The sequence below is a fragment of the Xiphias gladius genome, chromosome 11 (assembly GCF_016859285.1).
Source record: "Xiphias gladius isolate SHS-SW01 ecotype Sanya breed wild chromosome 11, ASM1685928v1, whole genome shotgun sequence".
Classification (NCBI taxonomy): Eukaryota; Metazoa; Chordata; class Actinopteri; order Istiophoriformes; family Xiphiidae; genus Xiphias; species Xiphias gladius.
The window spans coordinates 10,534,913-10,562,330 of NC_053410.1; the positions used below are offsets into that span (position 1 = coordinate 10,534,913).

At 41.2% G+C, this 27,418-nt stretch overlaps 1 protein-coding gene across 1 annotated transcript; it reads right to left on the bottom strand.

Moving 5' to 3' along the window:
* Nucleotides 1-5,358: 5,358 nt before the first annotated feature.
* On the bottom strand, nucleotides 5,359-26,324 carry pgbd5 (piggyBac transposable element derived 5). The gene is made up of 7 exons (XM_040139822.1): nucleotides 25,525-26,324; nucleotides 19,932-20,362; nucleotides 16,051-16,185; nucleotides 12,927-13,107; nucleotides 10,729-10,926; nucleotides 9,375-9,480; nucleotides 5,359-8,613 (listed from the first exon to the last, which is right to left on the bottom strand). The coding sequence occupies exons 1-7, from the start codon at nucleotides 25,916-25,918 to the stop codon at nucleotides 8,418-8,420; spliced, it is 1,641 nt and encodes a 546-aa protein (XP_039995756.1). The 5' UTR covers nucleotides 25,919-26,324; the 3' UTR covers nucleotides 5,359-8,417.
* Between the last annotated feature and the right edge of the window lie 1,094 nt (nucleotides 26,325-27,418).

Below are 27,418 nucleotides of genomic sequence, written 5' to 3' on the forward strand. Positions count from 1 at the left end.
GTTTTGTCTCACATTACATCTATATTTTTTATGTATTGTTAAATGCTGTATGTCACATGGCAAAGGTGCAGTACTGGGCCATCAGTTACATTGCGCCCACTGATGGCTTAGACTGCTATAACGATTTCCCTAACTGATCATATTATCCGTTATTAGCTGGCCTTTTATATAATCTAAAGAGTGGTGGTAAAAGCTGCAGCACAGGTTTGTGTGAATTTCCGAACCCGCTTTTGTTTAAAATTGACAAAAGCCGTACGAGGCGAACTCTCCAAGAACCCCCAAGTGAACAAACTCAAAATGCCTGGAGAATAAACCCAGAATGAATAAATGAAATGTATCTTAAATCCTGCAACACATTTCCTTCCAGTCAAAAAACAAAGGAACAATTTAGTATTGTAGTCTGTGTTTATTTGTTAATGGTCTAGTTTTCCTGCTTTTCTATGCTGAGGGTCTTATGCTTTATCTTTATTATTACAGGTGGTTTTACGACATGTACTACTGGTATTATGTCTTTTATTCTTGTTGTATTGTTACTCTGTGCTGTATATTTGTTAATATATTGTGGAACTGCAGTGTAATGTCCAAAATAAATTTCCCAAAAATGTCTTGATCTTGATTATCACATTACAATAATATTTCACATTATAACATTATATGATTTCTGGCAGCTGAGTCATAAACCTGTTCAGGAAGTCCTATTTTACTTATAGTTCCTTCAAACATTACATTGAATATCATGTGTGGCCGTAGTTTCAGGTATTGTATTGAATAATTTTTATTCTGTGCTTTTACTGCATTGTTCTTTCACTTGTCAAATTGCACTTTTAATCTTATTTATTTATATCTTGTTACACTACACGTTTCTTTGTTTTATGTTTTTTTGTCAAACACTTTGTGACATTTTTGTGCTATGTAATAAATTAATTATTATTGTTGTTATTGTTGTTAACAGTACTGTGCTTGTTTGTTCTGTCTTGTTCAGACTCTACAAACGGCCCGGGGCTGATGTGGGGCTGGTGGTCCGGGGTTTGAAGCCTGCCCAGGACCTATTTGTCAGACTCTTTCGCTTTCCTGCCTCTTCACTTTGTCCTGTCAGTACAATAAGCACTTAACACTTGAAATCCTGCTGGGAGGGGCTCATGAGCATATCCCACTCGGTAACCTCCTCTGAGCATTTTACGCATGAATTCATGTCAGGTTTTGTCACCGTCTCTACAGAGTAGGGAAGGACGCCTGAGGAAAGGAACGCTCAGTCCGCTCGAATATTTTTGAAAGCGTGAGTGCTGATAATGAATACTGAATTTATTTAGAAAAAAAAAAACCATACAGGCTTATTCTTTTATATCAAAACTTTTTTTTTCAAAGCACACGGTGACTTTTTAATGACTTTACAGAGTAATTTGGGTTGTATTTTTTTTGTAGGAAAAACCTAAAGCAATATTTCATTTCTTACATGACTGGGCACCAAGACTGGACTGGATTAGCACCGTCTGCCTTTATTTTGTCTTATCTCATCCTCACCAGTCTACTTCTACTACTCTGTTTATATGTCATGGCATTTAAATTTGAGACTTCAGTGAAATACTTGCACTATTAACATTAAATCTTGGAATACAGCAACAGAAATAGTAGAGAGAAATGCGTTGATGTAATGTGTGAGGCCTCCCTCCGTGAGTTTTGTTTATGTCATTATTCAGATCAGACTCTCTGGCTACTGTGTGTGATCCAGTGTATCGTACCACCCATGTCTGCATCAACAGCGGGATTTCCCCCCCCCACCGACTCTCCATGCAGTGAGAGTCCAACACGTGAAATATCCTCCTTAAACACATGTAGCCCGGTTAGTAGCATCGACTGCTTTTCAAACCAGAAGAAAAATACTCACAGGAATGTAGGGAGTGTATACACACGCACTTCGCAACGACACCAGTCCTCGGCAAGAAGAGTGGGAGCCCTAAGTGCTCAAGTGACAGAGGGAGCTGTACACGGCAATCAGTGCTTTGCATTACAGTTAAAGAGTCAAATAAAGATGAGAAATGGCATGAAGACCAGACCCGTCATGACCTAGCAACAACTGCTCAGTGTAGTAGGTTAACTTAAAGAAGGTTCCCCGAGAGATGAAGGCAAAATCTTTGCCATGCTCTCGGAGAACTGCTGTCCAGGTTCAACGCCAAACAGTCGTGGGAGCCTCAAGGACATGACAATACAAACAGACCCATGTTTAAAACATTTAGACCTGTTATCTTCTTTTTGGTGTGGGCAACTTTTTAATGGCAGCTAAACACAGAATACTAATTTCACATGGTGGTTTTGAGTATTGTGTGTGTACAAGATGAGCGCAAGTGGATATTTGTGTTGAAAATTATAAGGGGAGGGGGACGGGTGTGGGGGTCAGACAAGGGGGGAGGCATTTTACGGTCTATTTTTTTTTTTTTTTTTTTGGGAGAGCAGGGGAGGGTGTTTTTCCCGCCACTATGTGCCTTCCACTTGATTTCCACACATTTGCCACAGATTAATAAGCTTCTCCAAGTCATCGATGGAGCACCCACATGTGGAGAGTTTTAATGAAGACACATTTACACAACAACCTTGAACAACTCATCACCACACACATTTTAGAAAGTTATTTGGTCCAGCATACACCAGTTATTTTACACATTTTACTCAACCCAATGTTTAACATTACATGCACATACACACATCATTCTGGCCCTTCTGAGAAACGAGATAACACTTTAGCCCACAGTACTCAGTTATTCAACATCCTGCAGCCGCCATTACAAACCAGAATCATATGAAGTGCCTGGTATTATTGATAAGTCTGACACTTTATCCAGAAAAACTTGAACTTCTGGTGTTTTTAGTGAGTGGTACAACTCCTGCAATATACAGTATGACCCTGATGTTCACTATTTGGCTGCTGAGCTCCCAACAACAACAAATCTAATTCTACTATTACTTGTACAGTGGTTTGATAGCACCCAATAAGGTTATAGGTTTATTGTATGTATCTTATTTCAATTAGTGAACATATCATACAGCAGTTAGTTATGAAGCCCTGAGGTCTGCCATTTCAATTCTTTGTCACATCTAAAGCTAATAATTTATACTCTTAAATATCTTCACATATGACAACTGTCTCCCTCATAATGACAGACATCTGTGAAGCACTGTAAAGAGATGGCACATTGGCATATACAGTACACCACATACATGGACATAATCTTATACACAACTTCATTTCATTGCCACAAAACAACTGACAGTGAGTTTGATTTCATAACATGTTTTTGTAATATTCTAAGTTTTTGACAAGTGGTTCATGTTTTGGGATCATCATTCGCCTGACAGAAGTGGATGACAGACAAGTGTTTCAGTATTAGCGGGGGCAGTCTCCTACTCCTGCCCATCTGCCTTTACTTACTCCTATTTGCACATCTGACATGAATGAAAGACATCAGACGTGTCTGCCATTTGTGAAAGGAGACAAGGTACAAAATGGAGAGAAAAACTGTTCTAGTGAGACCCATCAAAGTGACATCCCTCTTCCGGGAAACACTTTCCCTTTTTACATTACTGGTTCTAATTCGTTTTAAGGTTAAGTTTGGTGTTTAGATGTTAAACTTTCTGAATTTGGGGGCCCTCGCACATCGAAAAACTAGGTTCCTACACAGTAGTTTGCCCGTGTAGACAAAAACGAAACTAACATCCATCACAGAGACTATCATTTTTTAATGAGCAGTCAAAATTACCCGGTATACAAAGAAGTTTTATATGGACCTATTCATGTTTTTGAGTTATGTAAATGGATGTACCGATGATTTTCAGTGCCACCACTCTGGCGAAAATGTGAAATATTACTTGGGGTGAGTCATTACAGCAGGGGGAAATGGGCTGAGGGCTGAGTTGAAACATTTTCTACTGTGGAAGTGGTTTATTTCTCTAAGGCATCATAGGGGAGGATCCGCCATCCTTCTCTAGATGATTGATGATAAAAAGGAGGCCACAAGAAGCCGCTCAAGCTCCCAGTTTGCACCTGGTATGATAAAAATATTACCATATCGTCAGAAGAACTTCAAATACCAACCCCTTTTTTCTCCCTCTCTCTCACACACTCAAATATAATTTGTTGCCAAGTAACCCTGGCCTTGCAGAGTCCCCGGTGCATAATTTCTTCTCATTTGTGGTCTTAGCTGAGTGACATAAGCACTACAGAAAATCCCTCGGCCTGCCTCGTCTATTTCTGTTCCAGGCAGTGATGACTGCATCCATACTCCTTACTCAGACTGCAACATGCCTTGCAGCTACACATGCATGCATTAAGGCCTCTCGAGGTTAGTCTCAGTGGAGAAACTCTTTCGATATCTTCCCCGTATGATTGTTAAGTGTCAGTCTTGAAAAATGGTGCAATAAAATGGAAGCTCTTGTTTTTTTTGTTGTTTTTTTTTTGATTTAAGCAATGTATCACAAACATTTTTTTAAAATGGCTGTTGATATTTTAGCAAGCTAAAACAATGCAATGATGCAACATCATGTTTTCCAGATTTATCCAGTTGTGTATGGGAATATGAAAAATACACCATTAAACTAGACAAGTTTTAAAGAGCAACCGAACAGCTAACACGTTTGTGTTTTCTGATCTCCAGGGGTTTAACTTCTCACGTAGCTGTGGTGATGTAGAAGCGTACTCCAGGCTGCGTCAGTACACTGTGACATCACTCGTGGGTGTGGTTACAGGTGTTTCTGACCACACCCAGAATCAGAGGTGCAACAGACTTGAAATCTCAACCAGAGAGGGCAGTAAAACACTGCTATTCAGCAAAGGTATCAGGTTACTCTTTAAGCAATCAAGTTTCCATTCAAATTTAGCAGAATTTTTACTGAATTTACAGGAAATCGTCAAAAAGAAAATGCAAATTAATGTGCATTTCCATCCACTTATGTGATTAGCATGAGTTGGGAGCATCTAGATAAACAGTAGGTGGTATCAATTATCCAATCGGGTGCCATTACATCAGTGCAGAGAAAGAAATATGACATAATAAAAAAGAACGCCAGTCAAAGCCCAAATGAATGAAAACGTTGTGGAAAATGTGATGGAAATATGAAATTAATGTTTGTTTCATGCATAATTTGAGTAAGGTTACAGTCTGGCTTTAAAAACATTTTTTTCTTGTCATTTCCACTTAAGTTTTTTTATGTACAAATTAAAAAATGTGCATAAAAACAGGTGGTTGGAAATTCACTTCGTGTTTCAGTGGTGGGGATTTTTTTTTTTTTTTTACTTTAATTACCATTATAGTCATCACGCAAACTAAGGGGCAGAATGCGTATTGCTGTATTTCAGTTTAACAATCAATTTAATGCTAGTGTATGTAATTGGTCAGTATCAAATATTGTATTAAAATCATTAGTTGACAAATACATGACATGACAGGGGTGCCTCTTAAGATTAACAGTGTTACTTCAAGGTGAACAGTGATTAGACACATTAACACACACACACATACAAGCGCAAAAATGACAACCACGATGCTTTGGATTAGTGAAAAAGTTAAAAAAAAAAAATCACAATCTTGAGTCTCAGTGACAAAGTGATGATGGACTTACACTCACAGTAACTTGTAAACAAAATATGCACAGACATACTGGACCTTACAATCTAAATCTACAGTGGAAATCTTTTCTGTTTTGGTTATAGTCATTCATTTTCAATCTTATTTCATTGGCTTAATTTTAAATAAACCATTTCATTTATCTATGTATAGTTACAGAACTTATCTATTCATATTTTTTCTGAGAGCAGTGTATACTATCATTGGATTCAAATCAAAACTAAAAAGGATTATCTAAGAGACATGTTTCTAACTTCACAAATCTCCTCAAAGTGCAAGACTGCGATGTGGGAAAGTGCACAGGTCCTGCCAGCGAGTCAAATCGACAACTCTGCTCTGCCAGTGTAAAGACTGTCATCTTACTGTAGTATGTATTCACACGTCTAACCACGCTGGTGGAGCAAGCACACATCAAAACCTTTCACTTCATAACACGGTTCCAGCGTGGCAATAACATGTTGACTGCACGACATGTCAAGCAAAGCATATTGGACTGAAATCCTCATTAAAAGCTACAGACAGCAGTGTGGTCTCAAAACAGCAAGTGCCTTTTGTGTCACATAAACATTAGTTTCTCGACTCACACTTCCATTGGCTGGACAAGAATTGGCAGATCTAAATTTGTTACTTGGCAAGATATGTGCCACTGGATGGAGGCAACGTTCACAATAGCTGACCAGAACGCATCAATGCTTCCATTTCAGAAGAGGGATTATTCTAAAGTCTACAATAGACAGTATATGCATAGGTATTACTAATTGCAAATGTTTTCAGAAACAGTAACTTTCTATGTTTTTTAATGATCAAATAATTTCAGTTACATGATGCCGGTGTTTACTTTTTTGATGACATCCAATTACGACCTGGGGCGCATGAGAAAAACAAGTCACTGCACAACAATAGGATGGCCCCAAAGTCTTTTATCTCCGTTTAGATTTGTTGCTTTGTTGGTTTGCTGGGGCGTCTTAAAAGCCACCAGTGATTCAGTTTTTACTTCTTGGACCTAAATCTTGCCAAGCGACACTATCCAAACCCCTGCCCACTGGCCAAGATGGTACTTGCTGCCTAGCAACACAAGCTTACCCACACATTCAATCAAGGAGAGTTTGAACGTATTCTGTCCCGCAAAGCCAAAGTACAGTTACCTGCATAAGTCATGAAACAGGCGAATATAACAGTTTTTTCTGGCTATAAAAGTGTTTCACATGAGAAATTTAAGGTGTGTTTCCACTACAGGAACCTTTTGAGGTACTCAGTTCCCCTACCTGCGTTTCCACTGGGGGAACCGGGGTCCAAAATTAAGTTCCAGGGACATAGTTTGAAACCCCCCAAAAATCCCTGCTCAGGGGGTAGTACTTTCTGAAGGTTTAGGAACATTGTTGATTGGTCAAGCACGCTACCAGGCATTTTAAAAAACCCACAACTTCAAAACACATTGTTTTGCTTGTAGTTTGTGCCCAGCAATTAGGAAGGAACAGCCCAGGAGATTTTACGACCGATGAACCAATGACGGAGTCCAGGTGCTGTTTTCCATTTTTGGCTTTTTTGCATGTATACATGGTGTGAAAGGCTATTTCTCGCATTTTTGAAACGTCAGCCGACTAACTTGCTTTATCTTTTCGGGGCTTTGCCCCTGCTGTGGAAACACAAACCACAATGCGCTGGAGGAACTTCCAGGAAAGTTCCTGGATATTATTTCTTGGGAAATTTAAGTTCCTGGGAGTTTTGGTGGAAAACCACCTTTATTTATTTGTGTTATGTCTGCACTCTTCACATCGGTTTGACATTTATTAATGTTAAACTCTTAATAAAACCATGTTTAAACCATGTTAAACTTTGACTTCAATTGTTGCCTTATTAGTCATGAATATTTACTCTTAAAGAGAAATACTCAAAATTGGGTTTTTAGGGGCTTTAAGACATCTGAAACAAAGCGTTTTTTGATTTTTAAAAAATCTTCTCTGGGCTCTTTTGAAGGGAGAGGCTTTGAACTGGTGGCACACTGCTAGGTGTGGCTTTATGTCACCTGACAGTCTTCCTCTAGCGAGTACAGAATGCAGCAACTACACATCTGGGTCACAAGAGCCGTACATTTACATCCTCAGGCTCAAAGTCACACACACGAATGGCATACACACAAACAAAAGTTGCAAAACCCGCCTGGAGCAGAAATCATTTTCACACTGAACACGAGAACATCACATTCCAGATTCTTTATGCATGCAGCGTGTGAACACACCATTGTCCTGGTTTACTAAGCTTTTGTTACAGGTGTTTTCGTAAAGTGTAAATATCCAGCTACATGTAGCCTTTTAGCCTGATGAGTACATGTTTGAACACCCACACGGAAGAATCAGGCTCATATCAACAATTTCACTCTTGGATAAGAGTTAAAACTTGAAGCTGACATCTTTTAATGGCGGATTCTTCCCGTTTTCATTGTTCCTGCCTTCATCTCTGCTTGCGAAATAGCTCCTGCTGACAAATTCCTTAGTAAATCTGTGTGGTTGAAAGTTGGAGCTGAGGCATGTGAACTGTCCCATGGCTCATAATTCTCTATTGTGTAGTGTGCAGTTGTGTGTTAATGAATATTTAGAGTACCACAAAAAACAACTAGAGGGAGGGAGACACAGGCTTGGCACTGCTTCAGTATTATCACATAGACACAGACTGCAGAGTCTGTACAACCGTAATGAAGAGTGTAAATATATTTTTGGGGATTGTGTGTGTGTGTGTCTGAGTTGCGTGCGTTTTTGTTTTGCGCTCCGGCTGTCCTCCCCATCCTCCTCCTCTTCATCCTCCTCACTGTGTGGGGGAGCAGTCGTCTAGATCCAGCAGCTCTCTGACCAGTCTCTCTCCAAACTGCGCTCGGCTGTAGCGCTTGACCGTGTAGGCGTCAGACATCTTGTAGAGGATGTACGCGTTGTTGATGGCGATGCTGATGCTCAACCAGAACACCTGCTGCCAGGTCTTGTTGGGCTTATGGAAGATAAAATACCTGTGGGAGAAAAAAAAAAAAAGCTACTTACTCCGCAGCTTCTATTGAAAAAATGTCTATTAAATTAATGAATAATCTAAACACTCCACTATAACAAGTACACTTTAAAGCTAAAAGGCTAAAAAGGATCACACAATCAATCATATGGGCTATAAAATGCCAGAAAATAGTGAATAATTGCAATTTCCTAAAGCTCAAGATCTTTAAATGTCTTGTTTTGTCTGAACAACAGTCCGAAAGACAAAAAGAGAAAAGCTTAAATCGTAGAAACTGGAACCAGAGAATGAATGGTATTTTTGATGGAAAGATTACATAAATGATTAAATGATTACCAAAATACTGGTATCCATCAAGTGGCCAATCATTTCAGCTTCAGTTTGAATGATCCAGACATGATTAAAGGGAGGGAATGGTATCCAAAGTGTGTGTCCACATACAGGACATTTCTCTATACTGAGTGTCTAAACATCAGTCACTATAAGCCAATGGTAATACCAGACCAAGTAAAGATTTATCTGTGAAAGACACGATTACTGAAACGAGTAATGACGTGTGTTGTTGCTGTTGAATTAAACTTCTAATTGATGACAGAAGGCGTTTGTGTTTCTTTATTTCAAAAGTTGAAACAGTTTCGCTTTAATATAGGACTGATTCAGGCTTCTAGTCGCCGTGAATCGACTGCAAGAAAGCAAGTCACAGATTACAGGCTAACGGTATCATCTTGAATCAACCGCTATTTATTTTAAAACAGGTGTACATACTTGCTGTACTTGTCGTCATATTTGCAGATGTAGCTGAGGTGCGCCGCGAAAGCCTCAACAGCCAAAGGACATGGGATCTCCCCACTTTTCCTCTTAATGATCAAACCTGCCACAAACACACATACAACAAACTGGGAGTGAGAGACTTACAGTAGAGAAAGGAGTTGCCACCTAGGGGACTCATTTTCTCCACACTCTCTGGTCACCTGGCCAACAATCAGACAAGGAGCGAGTGTGTGCCTGGTTTGTCTTTTTCCTGTCTTTGTTCTGTGGTGCCTGCTGGGCTGCTCTGATTAATGGGCCTTTTTCACGGCAGACATTCGGACTTGTCACAGCAGGAGACACGCAGGTGTAACAAATAACACAAATGATGGCTCTGTTCCACTGAAGTCCCAGTAAGCCCTGATAGCAAGCCAGCACGCCCAATACCAATTTTCTGGTCTGTCACTAGAAAAACATATCAGCTATTCTGGGAACACTACATTTCTCCATGACTATCTACCGAAATCAGTTGGCAAATAAATCTGGGACAATAAACACCCCAGGCAGTTACAGAATCATGCTTAACTATGTATCTACAATAACTACTTAAAATAGTTGTGAACAAAGTCCAGACTTGTTTAAAATTGTAAAAGCTTAGTGATTGGTTTGTATGTATCTGAAGGATTAAATTAAAACATGTCCGCGCTTCCTTGAAAATGCCACATAATAAGAAAGAAATGTTGTGGTTATCGCTGGGATTGGCAACTATCTCATTCTCCTTTACCTACAGAGTGAAAAACATTTGCGCGCGCGCACACACGCACACACACACACACACACACACACACACACACACACACACACACACACACACACACACACACACACACACACACACACACACAAACACACAGGGGAAAGAAAATCAATACTGGATTCTGACGGTTTCACTGATCTGGGGCCTCACTGGGGCCAAACTCTTATTTTCAAAAGAGCTCAAGCACACACACTGCAGCCCTTCAGCTTGGTTTAAAACCCAACAAAACTGTTTAATTGAGAGTGGATTATGGTATAAGAGGAGGGGAATATGCTGATCCTGTTGCCTCCTAGAAATGGATTACTGGATTAAATGGCTTAGAAGCTCTCGTTGATTTTCCCTGACAGGAATATTTAACGATGTGCCGGTTTCACCTGACGGTAAATTGCATCCAGATACAACAGCACATCTTATTTTTGCTGAAAAAGTCTCAGATTAACGGCAGTGCGCCGTCTCTATAAACATCATGACACATTTGGAGTTACCTACAAATGCATGCATTTGTGCATTAACGCATTTTGTGTGCGTTGTGTGATGAAACAGGTTCTCGTTTACCCTGTTTTGTTGGGGAGTAAGCGTTGGTGAGGAATCTGAAGTGTCCCTTGTTGTACCAGCTGATCAGCGACATGCTGCCTTTCATCATTACTCGTGATTGGCCGCGCTGCGCTGGTGTGGAGCCGCAGACCAGCATGCTCTGTGGTAGGCCTGTACAGTCGCTCTTCCTAGTGCTCAGCAGACCACAGCAGTAGATATCTGGAGAAGGATATATAGAAAGTCATGTTAATATTGGTACAAATACGTGTGGAACTGTATAAACACCCACTTTAGATAGAACCAGTATCTGGTAGCATAGTTCTAACTAAAAATGAAATGATAAATAGATTAATTGATATTTGTTTATTGACAGAAAATTAAGTGTAAGTCTATTTTAAGTCCCCTTAATATTTTTCAGGTTTGTCCTGTTGGTCAAGAACAGAACATCAGAACATGGGCTCTGGTAAATTGCATCTGATATTCTATAGACCAAACTATTAAAGCATCGTTTGAGAAAATAACCAACAGTTTAATCTAAAAAACAAAACTAACTAACATCAATGATATATAGTTTTATCTAGGGCTGAAACGACTAGTTGAGTAATCAAGTAGTTGGATTATAGAAAAATAATTGGTAATTACTTTGATATTGTTTAATTATTTAAGTCATTTTTTAAGCAAAGATGCTCTAAAATTTGAGAATTTGTTTTTTTCCTTTATCTCATGTGATTGTAAATTAAATATATTCGGGTTTTGGACAAAACAAGCAATTTGTTGACTTGGGGTTTAGGGAATTGTGATGGCCATTTTATAGAGCAAACGAGTAACTGAAAACAATAACCGTTAGTTGTGGCCCTAGTTGCATCCGTCCCTGCAGTAACTCTTGTGCATTTACTGTGCTTTTCACGCATTCTGCTTCTGCTGTGAGAAAGCAAAACCCGCGGAACAAACCACATTAAACTGTTTATCTCTCTTTCAGCTTTACAACCTCATCTCCTCTTCATATCTCTGTACTGTGTCTTTTCACCCATTTCATCTCTTTACTTCTTACATGGACGAGCAGAGGCGAAACAATCATGTGGCTGACTGCAGCTGATTTGTTAATGTTCTCAATTTGGAGAATGATTTCTATCTGTGTTGTACGTGTGTGTGTGTGTGTGTGTGTGTGTGTGTGTGTGTGTGTGTGTGTGTATCCACAGTAAGTCCTGCAGAGTACTGCAGGGTAATTAAGTCTGCTAATTAATCCGGTGCGATAAATGTGAAAGAAAAATGTCGGACAATGCCTTCACAAACTCAGAACTGAGTGTTTTCCGCTGAATTTCTCTTGGTAGCGTCACCCAATTAGGACGACATGATATTGATTGCATCTCTGGACTTGTTTTTCTTGGCTTACTGCAGCACTGCCTGCTTGAGTTTAAAATTCCTCCTCTGTTACTGTTTAGTGAAAGTGTATTTGTGATAAGGGGAGTGTAAAAAAACATTTCAATTTCCAAGTTGTGCTGATGATATCATCGAAGGAGCCTAATCTGTCTCTAATAGACTCTGATATTTGTTCTCCGCTTTCACTGATTCACTCAGCCTGTTATGACATGACGACATTGTCCCACATCTGCTATAATTATGAAAGAAGAAAACAGGTCACTGAAGAGAATTCAAATGTGACTCACACTACCGACCTAATAGGATTATGCTTTCATAATAAAACATGCCTTGGTATTAATGAGCATGAAAATGATGGATGAATCATACAGTAGATGGATTATCAGCATATCTTTTGCAAGACCTTCTGATAACACATCAGATATTGAGAATATCGGTTTTTTGTTAGCTGATGACAAAGACAAAAAAACTTGTTTGGATTCAGAAATTTCTAGTTGTTGGATGTTACATTAAGTTGTGTTTCACCTAAGTGTCCTCTTTATTAAACACTCCCCACTGTAATGCTGTGAAATCTCATTTGAAGGTAAAGCGCAACAGACTGTCTTCCTCTCCGTGATGTTTAGCCCGGGGACGCTAACATCACAAAAAAGAATTATAAATAAATGAAGAAAAACTGCCAAAATGGTCGGCTATGAGATGAGAGAGAATACAATCTCTACGCAAAAGCATATAACAAGGGAGGAGGGAGGGGGCAGGAGATGACAAGGTGTTTTATTTAGGCAGCAAGATGGAGACACACCAATAGATATGACATCTGCTGTTGCAGTTTGTTTGTGCACCTTGTTTGCTGAATTCGGTGAAAAGGCTGAGACTCGTGATGGACGGCCCGGTGAAGACGATGGTGTTCTTTCCAGAGATGTTCTGGCAGAGCTGCTTGGCCACGAGGCTGTGGAGCTGAGGCTTGTTCTTCAAGGTGGCCAGACCGTCTGTACCCTGGCCCTCCTTCAGATGGACTGAGATCTGCAGAGGGCGAGGGGGGCAGGACATGCGTATAAAACAGATATAGAACTACCAAACTTTATCTCAGTTTTCTCTTAAGTATCTATTGTCCTCTAGGTTAGAAAATCCTGCAACTACTGTGTGAGTCTCAACCCTGTGGAGGTTTTGTGTGATGGAACAAACAGCATGTTGGCAATTTTGAAAAATCCAGTTTTTCCAGAGGGGGCACTAAAGAAAAGGCCGTTGAATTGCTGATATCAAGATCGACTCGGACTCATGAATGTGTCTGGGAGATTTCATAGTAATATGCTAGTCGTAGTATGAAGTATCTGGTGTATGAAGTTGACATTCTGGTGGCTAAAATGAAAATTCTGTTAATATACAACCTAGCGTGATTCCCGTTAATGTGGGCATTGTGACTCTATGGGCCATGCAATTCTGCACTTTCCGTCTACGTGTAGTAGAGATTTGGGGAAGTGAGTTCTATTTTCTGTTTTTGGTCGAACTGAGAGACAAGACAGTGGCCACTTTTACGGGAAATACGCTAGGCTGGAGTATACTGGAGTTTTCCCTCAAGGCCCCGACCATCCTGGTTTGATTCGGGACAGGGACCTTTGCTGCATGTCCCCCTCCCTTCCCCTCTCTCTCCCCTCATTTGATGCTCTTACAAAGGCATAAAATGCCCACAAAATACAGTGAAATGTTGACTTGATGTTGGTGCAAAAAGAAAGCCCATAATGTATCCAACATTAAAAAAAGCTCATCCTTTGCAGAACATAAATGTGGTCACTAATTTCACCGTAATCTGCCGAATACGTTTTGCTACTTGAAGTTAGGCCATAACTTTTATTAGGTCAAAAATTTTCCAAATTATCTCAAAACGATCTCACAGAAATATTTTAACATAAACCAACGTGGACTGCAAATTTTCACAACAAATTCCATGACAATCTGGGCAGCAGTTGTTGAGATATGTTGCTCTGGTTCAAGATGGAGAGCGCTGTGCTTCTTGGCTCAACACGGTGGTACATGATGCACTTGAAGACACAAACACGAAAAACAGCTTGGCTTCCAAAGACAGACATTACTAAATATACTGTATGTACAAACAGTCCAGTGTCGCCGTTGCACTATTTCCGCTCTTGTTTATGAGCTGATCTGCATTTTCCTGATTAGCCAGCATCTACGCCAGGCCTGTAGCTATTACACTAAGTGGTCAGTCCATGTGTCTATGTGTGTGTGTGCGTGTGTGTGTTTGTGTGTCCCTGTGAGGTGCATTGGCTAATGGAATCTCATTGATTCACTCCATTAACTCATTTTATTTCTTAATTTTTTTTTCTCCTTCGACACAATTCATTTAGATAGAGAAGATCTGAGTGCAGACACACATCACCGCACGATGGACTGGTAAACAGTGAGTGACTGCCATATGGCCACAGTCAGTGTGAATGCTAATGCTCATTCGTTAAATGGTGGGGATAATGGAATATGGCTTTAAATGACGGAGTCTGTTATGCTTCTCGTGCACAACTCGTTTTATACAGGAGATCTGGGATTAAAAGGAAATTGATGAATGGTTAGATTTATCAGTTATTTTACTTGATATAAACCAATGCTATCTAAAAGAAACAAAATGGGCAAATTAAAATTCTGATTGTGGTTGGTCCTCTCTCTACTAATCTAATTCTGGACTACATTCAGGCTAAAGAGGGAACCTCTTCCCCTGTAGTTTAGTCCTATGCCTGAGATCTATCTGGTTTTGGGTTCTATGCAGTGAAAAGCCCCTGCTTTACAATGTTCGAGCTGTCGCATTCAGTTCAGTACTAAACCTGCCTAAGCAAGCACTGTTTACAAGGTTAACAGCCATTTATTTGCAATAGCGATTACATCGTGACTGTTTCTGTGGTTTTCGCAGTAAGTACTGTGAATCACAGCTGAGCTGACAACAGCGCTCTACTGATTTGCTCGGTGACAATGCTGAAATTTTGGCCAGTCCTCACTGGCTGAGGTTAGAATTAGGTTAAATACACGATTTAGAGATAAATAGTTGGTTTAGCCAAACTGGAAAGAAAAAAAACCAACAGCAACGACAACAAAACTAAGCAAAACAAAATGCAAAAACAAACAAAACGACCAAAAACCCCAAAACAGCAACAATAATAACAGAAAAACAGACAAGCAAAAAAAAACCTAAATGCATCCGTTATCACTTGGAGACTTGGAAGAAATTCTTCCTCTGACAACAGTGAGGTCCCTAAATAACAGGGACACTGTTTCTGGAAAGACACTGATGTTGAATTTTTAATGTAATTTTTCATCCCTTTGGGCACCACTCCCTTCACCTCCACTGAGGGAGCAGAAATCTCAGAGACCGATAACTCAAAACTAGGACAAATACAACCACAAGTGTTGGATATTCTGTAGTATTCTATAGAGTACTATAAAAAGTCTGCATTAATAGATTCCTCTGAAGGTAAATGCATTATGTCCTCTTAAATATGCAAAATGATGCACCACTGAAAACCTGAGGATGAGATTTGAAATTTGGAGAAGATCATAGTCTCTGATGTTTTCATGAAACATGAAACATTTTTGACTTCAGGCAGACTGAATTCTTTTTCTTGCATTTTTAAAGTAAGATATGAGATTTCTGCCATGAAGTTTGAGAACAAAACTTAATTAACAACCCTCAAAGAAAACGCTCAGACTTGTACTTTTTTCTCTCTCATCTGTTTTTATCTCTTTTCTTGCTTCTTTTCACACTTGCTTCCCTTTTACTTTTTTTTCCAAAGACAAAAATATAACAGACTCCTACTTCTCACACACACACACACACACACACACACACACACACACACACACACACACACACACACACACACACACACACACACACACACACACACACACACACACACACACACACACACACACACACACACTCTGAGTACTGTGTGCTGCTACCTGACAGATGAATCCGGTGGAGGTGCACTGTCGAACCCAGAGGCTGAACTTCCTCTTCTTCCTCTTCCTCAGCTCTCTCTCCGTACAGGTGGTGATGAAGACTGGATCCTCGTCTATCAAGGGCTCATGGAGAACCTGGCAACACACAGGCAACGTTACTGCAACACGAGAGTTTGTCTTTGTGGATTTTTACATAACTGTGTCACAAGTAAAGTACAAGAGGTGTTACTGGAAAAATAGCCAGAGAGAAAAAAAGGTATTTATGTGTGAGGGATAAGAGTGAGGTTGTGTATGATGTAACATTACAGCTAAGGGTTAGAGAAGGCAGCCAAGTCTTTTATGTGTTGGAGTGTGATGCTGTAAAGAGAAAAAAACAGCAAAAAAGTGCTCTCTACTGTGAAGCTCTGGCTGCTAAACCCACGGAAAAAAGCCTTCTCCCTTGTCAGTTTCAATTTTTTGCTGTTGTTTCAGTTGTTGCTTTGTTCTTCACATTTGAATTCATATTATTGCTATCCCCTTCAGAATAAAAAATACATCTAAAAAAAAAAAAAGTAACTTATTCCTAAATGGCAAAAATAAACAAAATGACTTTTTCCAACTTACATTTTCACTGATGCAGTAATGTCAGTGGACCCCAGTGGAAAAACATTTTTGTGCCGAAGATGTTAACGCAAAAAACAGTGGATTTGCTCTTTGTGAAGCACGGTGCACGTTGATTAAAATTTAAAAACATAATGGGAAATAAATACATAAAAATATAGCACAGGTAGAGGGGTTCAAATTTAATGATTCTCCTCCTTTCATCTTTTTAAAGCTGAAACAATTACTCAATGATTGAGTTGACTGTCTGTGACAACTTTGACAACTGAGTGATCGTTTAAGTCATTTTTCAAGCAAAAATTGCAAAAATTCACATGTTCCAGCTCCTCAAGTGTAAAAGAACTGTTTTCCTTTGTTTCTCATGATAAGAAACTGAATAGCTTTGCATTTTGGACTGTTGTTGCAAAAGAAGTCACTGCAGCCTTTTACTGTTGTGGTCAGTGGAGACATCAAAAATGGCTGCATGTGGACCGTATAATTTTACCATTAAATTGATTCACATAAGGCAAGAAATGTCAAAATATATTCCAAACGCATGGTCACTTTTCCAGGTGTGCTTACTGTCTCTAAATAGTTAGGTTGGGTAAAATCAGATCCTGAGGATGAAATTCCCAACAAGAATTACAGAAAGACACACATTCACAAATCCAAACGCACACAGACCGAGGCATTATAAGAACACAAAAACACAAATCCAGATAATTTTTGAACCTTTCTTGGAAAATTAAATCAGCACGATTCACGTACATCACCGGGAAGCTGCCAACCACATGCTAAATATATGCATTTCAAATTTCTCTCAGTTCGCCCTTCCCTCTGTGTCTTCCAGCTGAACTGAGCGGTGGCCAACAGCTTTCTCCTGCTCTCAGACCAAGAGCAACAAGTCATTTCCCGGTGAAATAAGGAGTTGTGGATATGCAAGTGCAAAATGAATGAGTCTATTTAGCCTTTGGATGGACAACATCACTCAAACCTCGGTGGCCTTTTGAGAAATATCTCATCCCGTAGCTACCCCACATTAGCACAGCCTTAACTGCCGCAGCTTTCTTCTCTTGGTGACCAGATATTTCTCTACACCTTATCCTAACCGCTGAAAACAAGGTGGTTTATTTGTAACTGAACGCTTCAAGCAAATCATTTGCATGGGTTCACACTAATCCTGTATGGGACAACGAGCGGAGGAAAATCCATCCATCCACTCACTTGCTGTCTCGTAGTGTATGTTCTGTGCGGACTGTGACAAATGCTCTTAAAGATTTTACATTTGCAGATCAATACAAAGCAGTGTCAACAGATCATCTCAGCGACTGCAAAGCTACCAGACTGACACAGACAATGTCAGGCCTCGCTGTCAGCATGAGCTAACATCGCATGCTAACATTCAGCACTGTTATTATTCACATGTTGGCACTCATGCTAATTGAGTGGAAGTGGTAATTGATTAGTTACGAGAACAAAAATGAATCAGCCACTGTTTTTAATAATTGAAACAGTCATTTTTTTAAGTCAAAATAACCAAAAATCTCTTTTTCTAGACTGTTATATTTTATAAATATTAATATTTACTGGTTTTCTTGTATAATATCAAACTAAATGTTGTTGGGTTTTGGACTGTTGGTACTAAATATGTCAACTTGGCCTTGTGGGAATTGTAATGGGCATTTTTCGCTATTTTCTGACATTTTATGGACCAGATTAATCAGATTGTTCGATAATGAAAAAAAAAAGTCACGAGTTCTGGTCCAGACTCAAACCACTACATCAACTTCTTTCCTTCTGTATCAGTCATTAAATGGGCGAGATTACTTTTCCACTGTCGGTAGAGCACCAGTCTCAGCCTGTGCCCTTCTCACTATCTGGGCCCACTCTCTGCCCCTGGCACAGAAAACCACCAGATAAAACAAATTGGCCTGGATACACATGTACCCCACTACTGCTAATTACACACACACACACACACACACACACACACACACACACACACACACACACACACACACACACACACACACACACACACACACACACACACACAGTCTGACAATAAGCTTGCCCTCATTGTCTCAGTCATTTTTAGATCTAATTGGATAGAGAGCTTTAGAATGACACCGTGTTTCACCAAACCACCAATTACACCGGCACTGACATTTTTACTATTTTGACTGTGAAATTACACAGCTGAGTGAAATGTGGATGTGATATGAGGAGGGGTTTGCTGTTAAGGATCTGTATTCCTAAATGCATCACAGCACTGAAATCGCAATGAAGCTGATGTTATAGCACTCATACCGTACTGTAGAAAGAACAAAAGCAATTTAATCAACTACTTCCCAGAAATTCAGTAATTTTTGAGAGCTAGACAGTGGCTCCACATGTGGCACCAGCCCCCACAGGAATATGATTAGCCACCATTGGTACCCTCCTCCTAACCAGATTCTGAATATGACGGATGATCTGATTGTTGTTATTATGGAAGAACATGTAGTAGAATGGGGAAAGCACTTAAATGAAGTGGAAGCAACGCTGTGTCTTCCAATAACAAACCAAACAGTTTGTGAAATGACATGCTACCTTTTGTGATATGCAAGTGCTGGTTTGAATTGAATCACATTGTTTATTCATGGGTCCTTTCAAATGAGCAGTGCTGAAGCAAGCTGAAGGAAGTCTTCTGGAGGGGAAGTCTGTCGAAAATCAGTGCTGGACTAAACCCTTGCTGTGCAAACAGTTTTCAGACTGAGACTCCTTGCGGGAGATATTCAGTTGGTTCGCCCTACTTCAAAAGCAAATTCCTGTACACTTTTATGTTATGTTATAAGCTAACCTGGGAATGCCTTAGCTACTGTATTAAAAGTGCATGTATATAAATATACCTTATAGGGATACAGTACCAACACTAACACTAACCAGATAGCTGAGAAAACACTGATTAAACAAATTGTGTGTTATAGTTTATATTACATCTCTTGAAATAGTATGAAGTTAATGACAGATAATAAATGGTATAAGGCTTGATGTGAACTGTGCTGTTAAATCTGGCTGACCCCTGAAAGACAAGAGAGCAGTAGTGTAAGCTAACAGAAAGCATAATGTCCAAAACATTAACGCCCGTGATGGTGCCGCTCTTACGCCAGTTTGGCAAAGTCAGTGAATGTAAAATCAGTATGAGAATAAGATATTTGCTGGTTATGGAGTATATATGTATATGCAAAATGTAGCACCTAGCTTCCCAAAAACATTCTAAGATGCTTTAAGGAAACCCACGTCTGGAGTATTGTACACACCTGCGTCTGTGAAGGTCTGAATGTGCAGCTGAATGACTGCTGCAGTGAGTCCAGAAAAGGCTGGATCTTGTAAAGGCCCTGGTTGCTCCCTTGTGACGGCCGGAAAGCCACAATGTGGAAGTACTTGAGGATCTTCTCAAAACGCGCCTGGCTCATCTTCAAGGCAATGCTCCGGTTGCTGAAGAAACCCGAGCTCCAGATGCTGAGCACTGACTCGCAGCGGTGCACACTGGTGGAGGTGACAAAGCCAAGAAAGGCCTTCATCTCCTGGGCGGTGACGGGGCGCCAACCTTCGTCCGAGCCGAATCGCTCCTGGAACTTCTTGGCATACATGTTCGTCTGGGTGACCATGTTTTGGATGCAATTGTCCGGGACGAAGAGCTGAAAAAAATCCAAGGCTGTGGCATTGGCTGGCATCTTCTGAGCAGGGCCTGGATCAGGACAGGAAGGAAAAAAAAAATTGTGAAACATAATGACAGTGCAAAAAGGACCGGCTGACAGATAGAGAGTCCCATGTGAGCTAACTCACAGACGCAGCTGTCACTTAAACCCAGTTTTTAAACATTGGCACCAAGACTTCAGTTTGACTGACCTTGCTGAATAAAAGGTTTCTCTTTTGACATGATAAGAAATGATAACACTTGATTTTGTTGAGCTGTCACAGTCACGGCTGAGTGGGATGTGTGCAAACTATTTCTTGCTTACATAACTACACTGTCATCTCATAAAAGGAGAGGAAACAGTAACAGAGAGAACATGTATTTGTCAGCAGAACGTACCATATTCACATACAGTCGCTGGGCTTTTTCATGAATCAGCCACAACAGCTTCTGGTGTGAATTTCAAAAGCCCAGGGCAGCAGTGAGGAAGTTTACACAACATGACAGCCACCACACTGTGATGCTTTTCACAGTGTGGCGTTTCTGTTACTGCCGAAGGATTCTGTGTCTCGTTGCTTTAGTGTTATGGCAGGCCATAAATCAAAATCATGTTCTGATGTACTGGAGTCAGAAGTGAGTGAAAAAGCAATGGATAAATGGTGAAGCTGGATAGATAGAAGTGACGGATCAGCGCCTGAAATAGTTTGCTAAAATAGGTAAATGGTTGAAATAAACGACACATGACAATAAATGAGACAGGGGTGTAACATAATAACTGAGAAACAAAGTTGGGCTGGTCTTAAAACTTTTCTTCCTTTCCTATACAGCTATTTTCCCTCTTTCATATATTGTCCTTCACTAGTTTACCGAGGGGCAAGTGACATTTACCTCCTATTTAAAAGCTCTCTGTCTGTCTCTAATCTTTCAGGTGCTGTACTGAAGTCACCTAGTCAATACACAATGCAGTTTCTGGCTTGATGCATTTGCCCTAGTAAATTAGAGATTTTCTCTGAGGTAGTTGGATCCATGAGAGAGAATTTTGGACGCGGAGCAAAACAACTTCGGGCTCAACTGAACAGCACGATATCATTAACTCTGAACGGCGTAGATTTTCACTCACTCTCTCTCTTTCCTTTCTTTGGTCCTGAGTGGTTGGCTGCAACCAAAATAATGCTTCAGTCTTTTAATGTGGAGGAAAAGATAACATGTACAAGACTTAAAATTAAATGGTGCACTGTTAAGGCAACATGTGGAGGAGGAAAAGAGGAAAGAAGACAGAGTGGAGTACAAGCAGGCCCACACAGCTGATGCTTGTAGCCGAGACAGCAGAGGTAGCCGGTGCATGGCTCGAAATCCACTCATTTGCACTGAATTAGACAAGCTGAGTGTAAAATCCAGGAAGATTTCCTCGGAGCGAGCCACTCCTCTGCAAAATCATAAGACATTCAGATGGAAGTTCCACCGAGGCAATATGACTCACCTCAGCTCATCTCAGGAGTCGGCCATAAATAAAACCTGAGTAAGGACTCATCATTTTTACAGTTAACGGAATTGTTTCCTTTGCTCCTGAGCAAATATATCCTTCCTCCATAGATTTGTCTCGATACATTCCTGCTAGTGGATCTTCTGCTCAGCCTATCACTCTGATTAAACTGGATCAAACATTTACATAATTCTGTTTCCAGACTACTAATATTAGCTGATGTTCATCTCCAAAGGAAGCCTTGAAATACCAATTTCCGACGTTACTCCTTGCAAAACTCCACCTACGTTGCACATACAGACAGTAGCATAATCCATCATGATTATCAGATGTTGTAGCATTTCTATTGTCGAGGGACAAACATCTGCCTGGTAGAGCTTTTATAGCCGCGGATATGAGAATGAGAGATTACCGTGTATTTGCAGTGGATAAACCCACTGCGTAGACGTAACATGCCTTAAGCTCAGTTTTAACCTCAATGGAAATTACAGACAGAGCACATTAGGGTGTGAGAGCAATTTTGGACTATCTTGACTAATAGGATTTTTCTCAGTCAAACCAATGTAACAAGAATAATTTTCTCATGTCAATATAAAGTATATCGTATTTAGGATGTGGTCAAATATAGTCTCAAATACATTTTACAGTCAAACTATAAACAGCTATATAAAAACGATATAACAGTGTAACTTTAGTTAGCTCATCAATCAAAATGATACCGGTCAATCAGGTTCAGCCTCGTGTATGTCACGTCACTGTTTTGGCTGATGTCAAGGTCGCTCGCTTGCGACCTTCCTAAGGAGTGTGAGTGCGAGCAACAGGATGCTGACTGCAGTTCACTTAACGGCCACATTGCCATTAAGGGGTCCCTGAATGTTACATATAGTACCTTTAAATAAGAAACTCAAAATTATCACACGTCTGTGCATGTAGACAAGATAGAATGTCAGAAATACAAGGTCAGACGGATATACTGACATATGGAGAGTACCAGTAATCTATCAGACGCACTCAGCAAAGTGAATGAATAAATAGCCCTTTAATTCCCGTCAACATCACGATAAAGTGGTTGTATAATCTGAGATCTGGATGTATGCTTCATAATCCCTCGTTTGGTCCTTTGCCACCCCCCTCAGACTGCAGGGGAAACAATCTCGTGCTGAGATGAAGATAACACATCACCTATAAACCTGACCTTGGGTAAAACACATTTTTATGCAAGTCAAAAACCCAGCATGGTTTCGAAAACTCTGCACCCGTTTCCAGGCCAATGGCGAGTTGCCGCTGTAACTGTAAACAAACCCAGAAACACAGCCCAGTCGGAAACCTTTGTGAGTTTGACTTGACGCTCTCTGATGGTGGCTGATGATTTATGTACGGGGTGGAGCTGTCACAGCAATGCTGTGTCTGTGTCACCACTGTCACATCCAGACAGAGAGACACAGAGAGACAGAGAAATGGGTAGGGAGACAGACAGGCGAGAAAAAGACAGCCAGACAGATGGACAGATAGGCAGACAGAAAAAAATCCAGATACGTGATAGAAATATGAATGACGATTTTTCCACAGTTCAACAGGGACAGACTTAGTGGAAACCTCATCTAGCTTAAGCAGCTTCCCGTCCCATGCCATTAAAATTGTTAGAGAAACATATGTAGATATACTGATGCTCAGGATACAGTCAGTCTTTACTGTTCAGGCCAGATTACATCAGAGTACGGTCTTGGCAACTTGTGGACTGAAGTGTGATTATGCTCCCTGGCAGTCCTGCATCCATCCAGCCAGGCAGCCCTTAATCATCTGAATCCTGATACAGGACGGCAGGACCACACCCGAACTGGCTGGGCTTGTGCACACAGACACTAGCTGTGCTTTAACAAACCATATCGGACTACACAAAGCAGACGGACACACCTGCTGCCTCCCTAGCTTGAGTCATCAGAGCCAAAACAGCCAAACGTAGCGGGACATCCTACTCTGTGTTCTCACCATAGACACTCTTATGGTACCCCAGTTTAGCTCAGTTTGGTTTAGGTTATTTTGGATGAGTGAAACAGGCACCGCTCCATATCTGGACCCTTTCTCACAAAGCGGGATTAATGAAGTTAGCTGGATAATTCGAGAACAAAACCAAAGCAAAGCCAAAACAAAAACGAAGCCTGACAGAAGACGCTGCACTATAAACCCGAACCTCACTCCCTGATGCAAACTGGACTTGGTGGTAGATAAATCTGAAACATGGACACAGTGAACAGAGCTGTTGTGGGTTTTGTTTGGTGTCCTGCTAAGGAATCCTGCTTTCTAAAGCAGGCCAATGCCTCCACCTTCAATAAGGGTGCCATAGCTTAAACAGAAGATGCAATAGTTAAAATTTTTATTCATGATGAGACACTCAAATGTGGTCTTTTGCTTTCAGTTATTAAGTAGTATATTTTGCTGTTGGCATCCGAACATCTTGCAAAACAAATCTTCTTTGCATGCAACCAATGCAGTTTACTTAATTTTCAGTGGATTCTTGACACTTAACCTTCGGTCTATTTGGTGCTTGAGCTTTTACACATGTGTATATGAAAGCCCTAATGTGGGTTTCTGTGCTGTGTGTGAGCAGACTGGGGCTTGGTCCATATCTGGTGAAACCATGCGCTGGTTCACCTCCAAGGGTGCAACAGTGCAACATTTCAATGTCGATACAGGACAGCATTTCCACAAATCCGCTTTGGTGCAGCTGAGGCAAAAGAGATGGGAGAGTTGAACAAATCCCACTGGAGCCTGACAGAAGGTGCTGCACTAAAAACCCAAACCTCACTCCCAGATGCATACAGGACTTAGTGGTAGATAGATGAATAAAAAACGGATCTGAAGACAGCGTCGCACGTATTGGCTAGCAGTGGGTTTTAAGCAGCATGAGAACAAATTGTGAGATGGTGCTTTTGGGAGAAAGACAGAGAGACAGAGCAGTGCGTGTGCATGGTGCTGTTTAATGGTCACGATTCACACACACACACACACACACACACACACACACACACACACACACACACACACAGTTGAGGAGAAAGTGTGTAACCAAAATCAGGGTAACTTAAGCTCGTGCCTCCAGTTAATACAATTATGAATTGTGTTAATTAACTTGGTGCAAGAGGACAGAGGCCAGAATGTGTGGCTGCATTCTGCATTCTTACACTGCTATATAAAGTGTGTGTATATATACTGTAGGCTATGTGTGTTGAGCCATGCTGCTTTTCTAAATTACAGTGCATGTCTCCCTGCAATGCCCTGAAACGTGAACATGAACACACACACACACACACACACACACACACGCACACAGGCAGGCACAGGGCAGCATGTGTACCACAGCACCAAGGGGTGAAGTATCAAAGGCTAAGCGTTTGCCATTAACTCAGCAATTAACGATGCAGTGTCATGCCTCTCTCTCACTCACTCACTACACACACGCACAAGGAGGATGTATGCACGCGCGCACACACACACACACGCACACACACACTGACAAACGAAAATGAAACAAGCATCCAGTTGTACCGAGCAATAGCCTATTGTGTGCTGCTTTGGTACCAGACTGAGAGCCACAAAAATGGCCTGCCTGACCTGAAAAACATGAACTGCACTATTTCTCTCTGTCTCCATCCAATCACTTCACACCCCCGGGCAATTCTTCCCCGCTGCACAAATGACCTTATTCATGTCGTCGTGCATCACGTCTCACCATATGTCTCTTTGTACGACGGCACCGTGACGTCCTGCAGAGTCGCCATCCAGCCCTCCTCCTCCGCCTGGCTACGGGACAGAGAGCCCGGGGGACCGGCTCCGCTGCCACCGCCCGCTCCGCCGCCGTGTCCGCTCTCCTTATCGCCCCGTTTTTGCTGCTGCTGCTGCTGCTGCTGCTGCTGGTGGTGGTGGTGGTGGTGGTGTTGGTGCTCCTCCTCCCCTACCTCGGCTATGTAGTTGTCGGAGTCGGAGTCTCCGGAGGTGCTGTAGAAGGGATTGTCGCTGCTGTCATCCCCGGACTCGCCGAACACGTCGTCGGAGATCTGCAGGCTCTCGTACCGGGAGCGGGCCGCTTCCAGGAGAGACAGCGCCTTCCGCCCGCACTCCGCCATCTCTCTCTCTCTCTCTCTGCGGTGATGCTCTGCTCTCCCTCTCTATCTCTTCCTCCCTCTTCCTCACCCTTCGACTACGGCTTCAGTGGCGTGCAGGTGGTCACGATTTTTTTTTTTTGCAATAACAGGGAGGTGTTCTCCTCTAATCTGGCGGCTACACCCTCCCCCTATCCCCTTGGGTGTGAATGGTGATCCCGCTGCCCTCCGGGCTCGGATGCGGGGACCAGCGGTCAGAAAGCGCGTGGATCCGGTGAGAGCTGTCCGCTTCAAGGGTACTGAAAGATTTCCGCTCCCTTTACTCAGCCCACAGCGCTGCGCACTTGGGCAAAATGATCGGCGGTCGTGGCACAGCATCCGGGTTGAAATGCAAGCGATTTCTCCGCACAGAGAGAAAATAAGAGGGAGCAGTGGCTGCCGCCGCATCACCTGACACCACAGCCCTGCCCTGTCATCCAATAAGATTGCGTTTTCTGACCCAAACTCAGAGAGGAGCGGCTGGTGTTAAGAAATATGATGATTAATGGTAGTATAATATCAGAATAAAATGTTGGACGCAGAAAACAAACAATACGAGAAAGAAAAAAATGGAAATAATATAGGATTTTTAACAAAACAATCTCGCAAGCTTCGTTTAGTGAATTTAGATCCTATTTATAGATATAGATCTTCCTCAGCAGATAAGTTTGCTCAGTTGTCGTGGCCCGGATTTTTTGGGTCCATCTTGTCAACAACATTTTCCGGGTACAGTCTCAGCATGGGCGAGAAGTCCCTTTTAGAAAAAAACTCAGTAGTGAGGTAAAAATAAATAAATAAATAATAATAATAATAATTAACGTTAAGGTAACATGATATAATGCAAGAAGCATTAGCTGCTGAGTTGGCCATTAAATATAATGTCCAGTCAAAATGACAAAGTATATCAACAGTGTTGCCAAGTCAAACATAAGAGGCAAACATAAAGGGAACTTTAAGCTACTGAGTATAATGCCAGTAAGATTAGTTTCGAACTTCTGCCAAATATAACAGTGAGGTAAAATGAGAAAGTGAAGTGATGACCCCCTGTACAAATCACACGTTGTGTTGATTTGTGAAGTGAAAGGAGTAAATAAAGCCACGGCAGCAGGTAGACATTAAAAATGGGCTTTTCTTCTAATGTTAATACCCTGTTACTTTTTGTGTCCTGACCTTAAAAAAAAAGAAAAGAAAAACATCAACTGTGGCATGTGCAAAAGCTTGGGCACTATTCTCCTTTTCAGTTTGTTAGGACTTGTAAGGCAGGTCAAGAACTGTCATTAGGGATTGGCGGGCTGGTGACATTTCCACAGATGATAAATTCTCTGACTCTTCAAACCTTGTGGTAACTGACTCAGGATCTGCAAACGAAGCTAACTGATGCCCGCAAAGCAGGGAGGCTATAAAAAGATACCAAACCGCTTCCAGCTTGAAATGTCCACTGGCTGAAATGTCAGTAAGAAATGATGGCAGTTAAGGGGAAGTGTG

Coding starts and splice junctions, on each gene's coding strand:
- pgbd5 (XM_040139822.1), bottom strand. CDS start 25,918: ATGGCGGAGTGCGGGCGGAAGGCGCTGTCTCTCCTGGAAGCGGCCCGC. Junction 20,363..25,524: donor GTCGTACAAAGAGACATATG/GTGAGACGTGAT, acceptor GTCCTGATCCAG/GCCCTGCTCAGAAGATGCCA. Junction 9,481..10,728: donor TTACTCCCCAACAAAACAGG/GTAAACGAGAAC, acceptor TGTTTGTGGCAG/GTTTGATCATTAAGAGGAAA.